Source organism: Ixodes scapularis, unplaced genomic scaffold, assembly GCF_016920785.2.
Source record: "Ixodes scapularis isolate PalLabHiFi unplaced genomic scaffold, ASM1692078v2 PGA_scaffold12__126_contigs__length_90152505, whole genome shotgun sequence".
Classification (NCBI taxonomy): domain Eukaryota; kingdom Metazoa; phylum Arthropoda; class Arachnida; order Ixodida; family Ixodidae; genus Ixodes; species Ixodes scapularis.
Window position 1 is genome coordinate 69,828,545 of NW_024609838.1, and position 12,136 is coordinate 69,840,680.

Consider the following 12,136-nt stretch of genomic DNA (forward strand, 5'->3'; position numbering starts at 1 on the left):
CGCTGCATATCGTCTGCCTGGATCAGAAGTGGTATATTTTGCTCCTCTTAATGACTAATTACTTGTGCATGTCTACAGAAAGCGAAAAAATCTGGTTAATTATTGCCGGAAATTTTAACCTTTCTTCGATGGACAAAAAATTGTGCGCGAAGGAAGCGGTGAGGTCGCCGATGGACGCACCGGTGCCTCGTTTTCAAAGCGTGCGGCAAGCTCCTTAGATGGCCCAGTCTGGAATGTTTTCGTCACACTGCGGTGGCATTTGCTGCAGGCCTTCTCGGAGAATGGACGACTGGTGCACTTTGCGGAGAGCCCCCAGGCGTGCGTGCACGGCGGGCCCTGGCCGCTCAAGGAGCCCGCCTTTGCCTTCAACCTCACCAGCACGGGTGAGCACTGCCCGCCTCCTCGCTCCCCGATTGCATACAGTAGACTCTTATTTGTTCACGCTCCAGGAAGCCACAAATTTTCTTCGAATTTATTGGAAGTTTTTCTAAATATGATGCAAGATAAAATTATGATTTGTTATATGGATGGCTACACATACAAAGCCGATATTTGGCGATATCCTCTACACAGGCCTACTTATTATCAGCAGGTGTGCCACGCATGAAATATTGATGAAATGTATAAGTTTATTCATCCCTCAAACATTTTGTCTATCATGGAATGTTTAGAAGCAACGCCTGTGGAGGCAAGCTCTGCAGGTGCTGCTTCTTTGCAGTGCACCGGTGCTCGGTTTGAAGCATGCTCAACAGGGCCGCGAGAACAAAAACTATGGATCACACAAAAATGCTGTGTGAATTTAAGTCGCTTATAAATACACGGGAAATATAGTGAGTCAACCCGCATTTTGAAATTGGTTTGAATCAACCAGAAGTATGAAATATCCGAGTTTGAATTATCGCGAGCCTACTGCATTGAGACGCTTGCAGATTAAAACCATAGGGCGAATCTGGAGCCCCCTCGATTATCTTTTTTTCAAGCGCGCCCTTCAGCTACTAGACACACCCAGCAGCGGAACTTTTTTTGACTCCACACATTCCTTCGGTTTACGCTACACCTTTAAAATAAACAAAAACATGCGTGTGAAAACATCAGAATCGGGGGCTACTAGACATTAATGTAGCAGTATGCTTGTCGACTGTTCATTGATTTAATAATATTTAATAACAGTTTCAGGCGCTTCTTTTCCCATGCTGCTGTAAGGGACTGTGATTGCCTTGACCCACAATTTTGCGATTGCACCAGTGTTGATGAACTTTTTATGGAAGCACTGGAGATGCACCAGTGTCGTTTTCGTTCTTATAATCGAGAAAGATGTGAAATGTGATTGAAAGCATTGTCCCTGTATCTCATTTTAAATTAATTCCAATTCCTTTGTATTCCCAATGTCTGCTATAATCCATAAAAGGAATTGGCAGTACTATCTTGAAACAAAATTGAAAACAATGTTGCCGAAATTACTACACAAACTGTCGTTAAAATGAGACAGCATTTTGTGTAGTCCTGTAATGCGAAAATATTTTTTTAATATGCTGTTTAGGAACTTCTGTGCTCTGGGAATATTTTTTGCTGACATTCATTCATTGAGTCTTTTGTCACATCTAAAACAAATTTTGACAATTTGTTTATGAAGCTGTTTATGGGTGTTAAAAAAAAATTTAGGGGGTTTTTCTGTAAAAATAAACTAGTCTGCATCGCCAAACGTTCATTCTTCGCCGAAAAATAGCACTAGTGGTCGGAACCAGATGTTAAAGTGTGATCAGTGTTACCTTATTAAAAATGTTTAACTAATTTTCTAAAATTTTCAATGGAAAAATGGCGACCGACGGAGCCCTCAATTACATAGAACTGAATGCTGCCAGTCACCAAGAACAAGCCCCATTTTCCCATTGAAATTTTCAGAAAATCAGTTATCATTTTTGAATAAGATAACGCTTAGACAGCCGAGCCCGGTTATATCACACGCGGGTATTTTGAATCATTGTTTATATAGAACAGTCCAAACATCCCCTTGAAAATCAGATGTGATAGTATAGGAGCCTTGTTTTTTTGTATCGAACTCCTGTGGCGGGGACACTCGATATAGCAAACAAGCGAACGAAGAACGGCCGCTCGCACGGGCGCCCGTCGCTTTTCTTGCGGTCCATTTGGTAAGGTCCCGTTTGTCGCGGCTTTCGGTATTAGCAGAGACGCACGGAAATTTCAACTGGAGCTTAAGTTAACATATTTTTGTATATCAAATTATCAATATATCCAACTATTTTACGATCCCCCTTGAATTCTACATATCCGGGTTCGACTGTAGTTCTCAAACTTTGTCATCTAGTTTGGACTACTCGCGCTACATTTAGGCAGAGGCAGAGCATTCGGCGATGTGTCGTTTATTTTTGCAGTGAAAGAAATCTTGTAATTATGTTTTTAGAACACGTTGTACTTCTGCGGACGGGCCTCCCGTGACCATCCAATAACTTCTGTCGTAGTGTTACAACAGTTGAAATGTTTCTCTCTCATTAGCTGCATGTAAACATAATAAGACGCTCGGTAAGCATACTTTCCATTCAGAAGCAGATTCGTCAGACGCATTACCCCTGTACAAGTGGGTATGTAATGCATTCGCGCCGCCTGCTTTATTGATTGCAAACCAAGCCACAGATGCACATGCGTTAACGCTAACCCCAATCTTAAAATTTTGTCGGTTTGTACGTCCTCACATTTCCCGCTAAATTTAGTGGGGAAACTGCATTGGTGTTTAGGTCACGTAACGTCAGTTTGTCACATGACAAATGAGCTATACATCAACTTACCATAAAATCCCGAGAGATGCCCCACCCCCGAAAGGTACCCCACCCCTATTTTTTGGCTTGATTTGCTATTTACTTTTAAACTCCGAAGGATAGCCCACTCCTTGTAATCGTAGCGTTCGGATCAATGATGACCTTGGCGTAAATGCATCTAGTTAGCTTTGGTGGGATATGAGCGAGCATTGCTGACTAGGAAGTACAGTCAACTTTGCTTTGCCCCTCGCCGCGATGACAAGTTTGACAGAGACACATGATCTAAAAATAGCATTCTTTCAACTTTTCTTGATTGCACCCCGAAAGTTAGCCCACTCCTTCTTTTCACCCAATTTTCTCTCGATTTTAGGTGGGCTATCTCTCGGAATTTTACGGTAGTTTTCCCGCTCAACATATTGGGGAATTTGATAAAAGTAAAGGTTCTTCACTATCCGACACGATGGTTTGATGTCTTCTGATTATTTTAAACGATTGCAACTTAAATACTGCAGCATGATAGACTTTAGAGCTGAACGTCACTGCCAATTTTTAACCTTCTCGGATGCAGGGGAGTGCCAGGAGGGAAACGGTGCTAAGGTTCACAGCCCCCTCTTCCTGCGGACTGCCCTGGTGGTCGTGAGCGGCCTCTGGTGGCACCTCCGGTGCCGCCAATGTCTCTAGCCGCACATGCGGCGTCCTCAGCCTCCTAGGCACAGACTCGGCGGCAAGACTCGGCCACCTTCCGGTGCAACGTGCCTCCGTCGGTGCTCCGTGCGGACTCCGAGTGACTCCGGAGCAGTGGTGCATAAGACTGCGGTGTACCGCGTAGCGTAGTGCGTGCCGTGCGTGATGCACGCGGGTACTCTACAAGAAGATCGGCGAGGGCGACGCCATTTTGACAGATGTGGGAGCGGTTGTCTCTGCGGCCGACTTCGGAGGGAGTTTGCGAGGAAGTGTGCTTGTTCCCTTTTTTCTCTTTTGGTTGCGAGGACCATTGCGTTGCGTGGCAGCCTCCGTCGCTTCTCTGGAAGGGGTGGTGAACACTCGGGGCGGAAGGACACCTCCTGCTTGGCAAGACGGTTTTGGTTGGAATTAAGGTCTGTTCACACATACACCTTGGCACTTATTAGTCTGGGGTGGAAATAGTGCTGGCCTTCCAGACGCAATGCTGTATAAATGCAATATTGGAGATACAGTGCCGATAGAGCGCTTCATCGCTGCCAAGTTGCATTTGAGTCGGCTAATATAGCACAATGGGTCATGCGTGCGGTGCGTTTTACAGCATGCAAACTAACGCTTTTAAAGTACTGTAGATGGCCCGCCAAAACTTATTTTTCAATGTATCGTGCTGCGATTTACTACAGAGGTGCAAGCAGGTGGCGAAAGTTTAGTGAAAAAAAATAAAAAAATATCAGGAAATAAACTTGCCTCGTTCAAATAAAAATAATTTAAAAAAAAACCTGTTCTGGACATTTTACACTGCCACTTTGCAGACAATGCACGCATAGCAAGAAGTGCTGCCGACAGATGGCGTACGACGCTTCAAGGGAGCACAGGCCTATTCGGGCTCTTTTGCAGGTTTGTATGCTATCACAACCCGAATTGGCCGGCACTCCCTCCCACTACGTACGCCATCTGTCGGCAGCACTTCTCGCTATGCGTGCATCGTCTGCAAAGTGGCGCCGTAAATTGCCCAAAACAGGTTTTTTCTTTTTTTTTTTGAACGAAATAAATTCATTTCTTGATTTTTTCACCGTAAACTTACACCACCTGTTTGCACCTCTGTAGTAAATTTCTGCACAATACGTTGAGAAATGGATTTTTGCAGGCAGTCTACAGTACCTCAAAAGCATTCGTTTACACACTGTACAGGTGCCCTAATTAACACGCGTGACGGAATCAAGCAGGACCGAGACATTGGCGCCTGCTGCAATTGGACACCTCTGCACCACTGACCAATCGCAGCGGGCAGCGATGTCCCTCTTGGTTCCCGCGTGTAAAAGAATTTTCGGGAAGCCAAATGCCCGGGCTCCACCACTCCTTCCGGAAAAGCCATGTTTCCTAGGTTGTGTTGCTTGAGGGACAACGGTCGTCTTCCACGTAGAGACCACTGGAAGACAATGCAGTATTACCTTTCGGTTGAGTTTCTTTTAGTCATGCGAGCTTTAAGTTGGGTCTGCCACCGTGTTCAGCGGTTTTTCCGTTTACGCCGATTCTTTGTAGGGGGCGTGCAAATTGTCACTACAGATATCAATATCGAATGGCGATAAACGAGTTGCGACGTCGGTCAGGTGCAGTGTGATGTGGACAGAACAGCTAGTACCGAATGCGATGGGCGGGAAACAAAACAGCCCTGTCGAGTGCAAAGCGCTTTACAGTATTGCAAATGCAAAATCAAGTGTTCTCCACACGGCTCGTGCACGACGTCACGGTGGCGGTCGTCCCTACTCATTTTTGCCGAGAGAGACAAATTTGATGGCGCGGAATATATGCTCCTGAAGGTATGCACTCAGCGGCAAGGCCACCGCTATGGCTGCCGATGTCACATCAGCGTAAACCATGCATGGATCGTATATTGCGAAGTCCTAAATTGAAAGGTTTAGATAGAACTAAAGTCTCACATTTCAGACTCTCAAATGCCCATCAAATATAAAAAAAAACAAAAAAACAGAGCACATTGTGCAAGTGTTGGACAAGATGTTTGGAACAAAACACTCCAATCAGAAACCTAGGGTGAAATGGAAACCAAAGTCGGTGAGCTTTTTGCATGCTCCACACAGTTTCATAACGAGGCAGCTTCTTAACGTTGTATTAGGAGGCAGCTTTTTCTTTTCTTTTCCTGCAGCATGTCTCGCTGGCAGGCTTTGTGAATGAAGGCAGCTCGAAGAGCAGTGCTACAGCGTATAGCCAAAGGGGAGGGTCGTCGGCGGGCAGTGCTCAAAAGGGGGCGTGGCACCCGGGAGTCGGCGCAGAGGCCAAAGGTCCCAGCGCCAAACGTTTGCGGCGAGCGAAACTCTCGGAGGCGGCAGAGCTGCTCCTCGGTTTCTATGCACACTGGCACAATCAGTTGCTTCGTTCTACGCACGTTTCTTGTCACTCGCGGGGAGAGCCCGTCAACAGGATGCGCGCTACGACATTCCGAACAAAAACTTGCATCAGTCGTGCGTGGGTGTACAATTTTTTTTTTTTTTTTTCACTGCTTTGCCAAAAAAGTTTTGGTTAAGCTCTTCTTTGGGGTTTTATTCGAAAGTTTAAAGCTGCGGTCCCACTGCTGGCATACATCCAATAAAAGACAGTCGTACAAATATAAAAGACGTCTGCAGACAAGTTTGGCGTATGTATAAAGCAAACATCCTTCGTCATGCGTCTGCAGCAAACACCATGTCTCTCGTTTGATGTATGAGCAGTGGGATGGTCGCGAGAGCGGGCTTGTCTTTTGGTAGTTTCCTTGTAACCAGACATTAGACTGGGGATTACCGGAAAGAGAGTTTGGTGGCGATGGCGTAGAAGCAGGCACGATCGGAACACAGAAAATGGAAAACAAATTTTCGCTTTACCGAAACTTCCAGTGTCGGGGCACAAGGTCGCTTGCCCAGGACGCTGCCGCGAATCGGGGCAGGCACGCCGGGGCAACCCTCTAGGCGGTCCCCCGACCGCGGGAGTTTCGGAGCAACCTTTGCGGAGAGTGCTCAAGCCTAAAGACTGTTTTGTAAATTATTTTGCACCGTTTCCACTTTTGAAAATCCTTTTAGCCAACAATTTGGTTGGAGTCGTTAAAAAAAGCTACGCTTCGACACTCCATTTCTCAATTCCCTCGCAGGAGCCGCCTTCTTGGTGCCTAGTCCGGGGCAGGCACAATAGACCCTTTTCGAAATGATGCATAGGTTATGTGCAGCCGCCATTAGTTGGTCATGCGCTCTGAGCACACGTTCGTCACAAGCCACTTCGTCAGCATGCATTCGACACGAGTGCTGTGTCAGTGCTCGGCGCGAACTCTGAACCAATCATGGGCTGAAGCGATGAAACCAACTAATGGCAGCTGCACATAATCTATACATAATTTCACAATTTCGGGAAGGGCCTAGTGGCGTTCGTTAGGATTCGTAAATGCGACTTCCCGAGCTTTACATATGATGTCGGACAAAGAATGTGACTAATCTAAAGCACTAATTGGAATCTATGTTAGGCGAAGCTCTCCCTTTCTAACTCAGGTTACGTTTAGGTTTCATCTGCGTTAGGCATGCAATGCACCGACTTATGCACTATAGTGCGCAAGTGGGTACATTAATATAATGTATTCAGCGCATTAGCATAATCTATTTTGAGCATTAACATGATCTATTTGAAGCATTAACATAATCTATTCGGGTGACAGCCACAGTCAGCGAGGTCCAGGGGGAGGGGTTCACAAAGAAAGCTTCCCTTTAAAAGGCGTTTTTTGCGATTTTGGACAAGGCTTCCAATAATTGGCAACCACGATTTTAAGCGCCAAGATAGCTGAAGTGTAGTTACTCAGAAGCACAGCTTAATTAGTGGATCTGGGTTTTGTCTCGCACATTCGTGAACCGACGTCTGCGTTCTACGCCCACGCTACAAGATCGGAAGCCAGAACATTCACTATAATCTCGTCTTATTCCGGGTGCAAGAGCGGTTCGCTTCCTCTCACGATTGGGACACGGGCCGATCGGGCCCCCGACGACGCAGCTTGAGCAAGCGGAGCGGCTCCGGCAGCCCCCCGGCCGCGAGCGCAGGCCCGCAATAAGTGCCGCTCTCCGCCGTCCGGGAGGGTTGCCACGCATGGCGGCTGGAAGCGTTTCCGACGGGGAGGGATAGGCTGACTGTCTTCGTCTTTCCCTCGGTGTTTTGTACTTCTCAGGTGCCTTGGACGTGTGACCTAGACACGCCTTTCTCCGTAGGCTGTGCAAGTCGGACAGGACGGTTGTTTTCAATAAAGGTCGATGGACTGGACCCGTCGTCGCCTGTGCTTCGGATGCTACCCAAAGCCGCAGCCACGCTGCTCCAATGTCACACAAAAGGTGCACGTTGGAGGCACGTCTGCTTTGTGCCTACGCGTGCCTCAAACGTGTCTGCGGCCATTTTTTGTACGACCAACGTGACGGGACTGTCCGACGGCGTCTGCAGACTATTTTGTACGATGAGCTAGCAGTGCGACCGTGGCTCAACGGAGGGCTCTCCTGGTAGATCTGGAGCGACCCAAAAGTGCTCCGCGCATGCACCTCTGGAGCGGTAAATGCCACAGTTGCCGACGAGGTGAGAACGGCTGGGCGTTTTTTTTCTAATGCCCTGCCTCCAGCCTTTAGTCGTGTTCCTTGCCTTTAACCGTGTTTTTGCTGCACATGCAAGCTCCAACTTGCGAGACGCTGAAGCGCTATCGAAGGGGGGAGCTCGCACCGGAGGCGGGACAACCGAAGCTCCTCCCTGCTGTTCTCGTCCCGCGAGCAACTAGAATGCACGCTTGCATGTGCGAGACGACGCCACCGAAAAGCGCTCCGAAACCGCTTCAAATTTGAGGGATGAATTCCCCGTTGGGCCGGGCTTCTGGGAACCCCGAGGTTCCCCTCTGCTCCTCGAATTTCCTTGATTGTGGCTGCCCTCGAGTAAAATGTCTCCAGTTTAAGCCACGTTTTGGCAGATATTCCTTGGGTACGTAACTACGGACAGAAGAATCCCCTGTATCTATGTGCGTTATTGTCGACAAGGTCTGTAGGCTCCTGTACCGCCTCGTTGCACATAGTACATTTCCTCGTCTATCTATCCAGGGGGACAAGCATTCTTTGAGACCGAAGAATGGTCGGATAATCCTTGCCTTAGAGTATGTGGAGATTTTGGGTCAAGATGAAACCTCGGGATCGACCTAGGGTAGCCTTTTCTACCGAGTGCAGAAGTCTAAAAACATGAAATTCTTAGCGCATATGCAACAACTAATTGGCAGCCCTAGCGAAGTTAATTAGTTTCTGGTTCACGTATCCCGTGCGTTTCATTAAATGTGGTCGGCACTAGCAAAAAATGGGTGACACGTTTTATCGATGGGCTCACGGTTTAACTACGGCCGCTGTACTACACATGCTCCTGGAGGGAACAGTGTAGCACCATTATTTATTTGTCGAGCCTGGCAAGAAAGTAAGAGCAGTAATTTTCGGAGTGGTTGGTGCTGGGTCACCTCGTTGCCTCCGCCACGAAAAGGTCCCAGAGCCCGACACCGTAATGGCAGACGTATGGCAAGGGTGGATTTATAAATCAGGCTTTGAAGGGGGGGGGGGGGATTTGATTTGAGGGAGGGGAGCTCTGCAAGGAGATGTAAATGTCACAGACGGATGATGCTACAGACGAAAATAATTGCCATTTCAACAAGGACGAAGCATTTTATGCCTTTTTTTTCTATTAAAAAACCTTTCATCATTATTAAAGTAGGCAGAAAAAATGAAAGCCGTTTACAACTCCATGTAACGCCGGATTAGAGCGCAGCTCTTGAGGAGGAGGAGGAGGGGAAGGGTACTGAGGGGATGGTATATCCTTCCTCCCTCCTCCTCATCCTGTCTGCTAGTCCTCCCTCTGAACAGCGTCGCCGTCGTCTCACGAGGGTCACGTGACGTCACCGGGGTCACGTGACTTCATAGGGGGTCACTTTACCCCTATGAGGTCACGTGACGATGACATCATGAGTGACGACGATGACGATGCGGATGTCGTCATCAGGGACGATGCAGATGCTGATGACGTCATCAGGGACGATGACTATGCGGATGCCGATGACATCATCAGTGACGTCATCACTGACGATGCCGATGCCATCACTGATGACGTCATCGGCAATGTCACGCGTCCTATAATGCACCGCGCGGTTACGCCGACGGCGGCGCCGCTCAAGCTGGAAACGGGCGCCTAAGAGCTGCGCTCTAAAAAGGTCGCTCCAGGGGACTGAAGGGGGGGGGGGGGGGGTAGTTGCCCCCTCTGCTTTCCCCCCTTTAAAGGGATACTTCAACGAAATTTGAAATATTCCCGTCGTGTTCAAAAATGGGTTGAATATGGTCCATAGTATCCGTAAATGACAATTGCACGTTTGTATTTGGAGCCTGGTGGCTGTATTTTTCGTTATAAACGGCCCACTCTGGCAAGTGCTCGGAGAAGGCCCAGCGGAGACCACGTGACATCCAACGCAATCGTGACATAGGTCGTCTCAGGACGAGCAAAGCTACGGCGAGGCTGACGTCGAGAGGATGGCCTAGTCGTTCCAGCCACCAAAGCGGCTGCTTTTGTACGAATTTTGAGTGACGGGATAATCTTCTGTAATCTTGTAGGGGGACAATAGCGACTTCTGCGACACACAAAAGGTATTCTCGGAAAGAGGAGTTCCTCCTGCCCCTCTTCTCTCGTCATGGCCGGAGGCGAGACAACTTCCGTCACTAGCTGTCAAGGTTCCTAGACGGGCATTACAAGCGAGGCGTTAGCGACATCCATCAGGTGCTTCTTGCTAATCGTTTAATTTGTTTTCAAAATTCCTTTTCGTGACTTTTTTAACAAGATATTGGTATGCTCGATGTGATGCTGCTCCTTTGAACACATATAGACCAAAAAATGAGCGCCGAAATTTCGTTGTATTATCCCTTTAAATCTACCACTGTCGTACGACGTCGACAAGACGCCTAAGGACTGCTGGACTGAATGTGGAAGGTGGCCTTCACACTTTTCGCAACCATTACTACGTAAAGTTGGCAGACCAATGGCACTTCACAAAACTTTTCGAGGGGTGGGGAGAGGGTCAGTATACGTCTCTATCGGACTGATGTGTGCTTGGTACTAGAAAGGGCACGCATGATTAGTGAACGGATTTTTCATATTTTTTAGCGACTGAGCGCACTAAAGCGTGACTGCATTCGCTGTTCGGCGTATGATCCACATGGTCGCTACTGCTCAGTTCATTTACACAGGTGGGCTTGTTAGAAGCCCGGGAACTAATGGCAATATTTTATAAAGCACGTACATGATGTTAAAACAGTTCTCGTATCGTACGATCCAACTTTTTTTTCTTTTTCATTTTGCGCGCATGTTAAGGCGGCGTTGTAAATTTTACGGTGTTTTCCGACAAGTGGCGCTCTGGCTAGCATTGTTGTGCCCCCTACGGGAGTGTGCACAATAGCTAGGGCTTTCCAGCGACAAGTGCCGGAGCGGGGTGTACACTTTATATCGCGTGCCAACGCAAAGGGACTGCACTGACTGCTCGAGACATTCCACACCCATTTCCCACCAGAGAATCTCGGAAGTCCGTACAATCTGAAAGGGTGCTACGGAGAGAGTCTGCACTCCTTCGATACACCCGTCCTAGACGTTTTCTCGTCTCGCAAAGAAACGTGTCTTGCAGGAACTCGTCTATGGAAGGAGCCACGCAAGTGGTTGGCAAGCGGCCAAGGTGTCTTTCCGGGTCCTTTCGAACGCAAGGTCGAACTACCGTCAGTCTAGTTTTAGCGTACAAGTTGAGCCGCCCCCACAAGTCCCGGTCGGACTCCCGCCCATTGCCCCCCGTTCGGAGGTTTCCAAGCGGTGCAAGAATGGTGTCTCCGAATGGTGCGTTTGGCGTCCCTAGTGCCCACGAAAAGGAGATGGTCCCAAAGCGACGATAAACGACTTCGCAGGAGCAGGCGTGTTACACTGGAGAGCCTAGATTGTAGATTGGAAAGAGGTGCCATCGCGGGCCACGGCGAGTGCTCGCAATTTAATTGCGGAGGCCTCCTGAGGAGACCGGTCGCCAGTGCCCACGCGCCGCATTTCCTCGTGGTGAGGAGGAAAGCAGGCAGAGATGTTCACGGACCCTTAACGTTTTTGGCACCTCCTCGCAGCTCGTACCGAAAACGTGGCCCATAAGCCAAGCGACCTCGATCGAGCAGTTGGAAACTCTGTAATACAGGCTCTCTACCTCACGACCACGACGGTTGGTCGTGGAAGTTCCGGTAAAAGGCGCGAGCAAATGCAAGCGTTGCCTTTGTTGCGGCGTTGCAACTCCTAGCCGCTGGAGCTTCCACGGACTGTCAAACTGGACAGCGACCCACGGCAGAACAGTCGTCTGACGCGTCCACCTCCGTCACCACCAGGTTCGCGGCAGGCAACAATGCGACCTGGCCGGATATGAATCGAGGGACCAAGTTCAAGGATGCTGTAAACGCACCCCATGGAGAAGCGTTCCAGGCACCATAGTGCAAGACTCCAAATTACACTTTCCGACGGGCTCGCTGCGACAAACGGCGACTTGCACTCTCGCACTCTGCAACCTTCGCTGGAAGACGTGCGCCAGGTCAAATGGCGACTCCCTTAAAGCCCGACTTGCAAAAATAAATTCTTTCCGGCGG

General features: G+C 48.6%; 1 protein-coding gene across 1 annotated transcript in view; it reads left to right on the forward strand.

The window, feature by feature from the left end:
• Positions 1–7,742, forward strand: part of LOC8037228 — an 83,558-nt gene extending 75,816 nt beyond the window's left edge. Inside the window, exons 12-13 of the mRNA XM_040210880.3 lie at positions 269–383; positions 3,343–7,742. Coding sequence (XP_040066814.1) covers positions 269–383; positions 3,343–3,455 — 228 coding nt within the window. The 3' untranslated portion in view covers positions 3,456–7,742. The remainder of the gene's footprint in view (positions 1–268; positions 384–3,342) is intronic.
• The last annotated feature ends 4,394 nt before the right edge of the window (positions 7,743–12,136 follow it).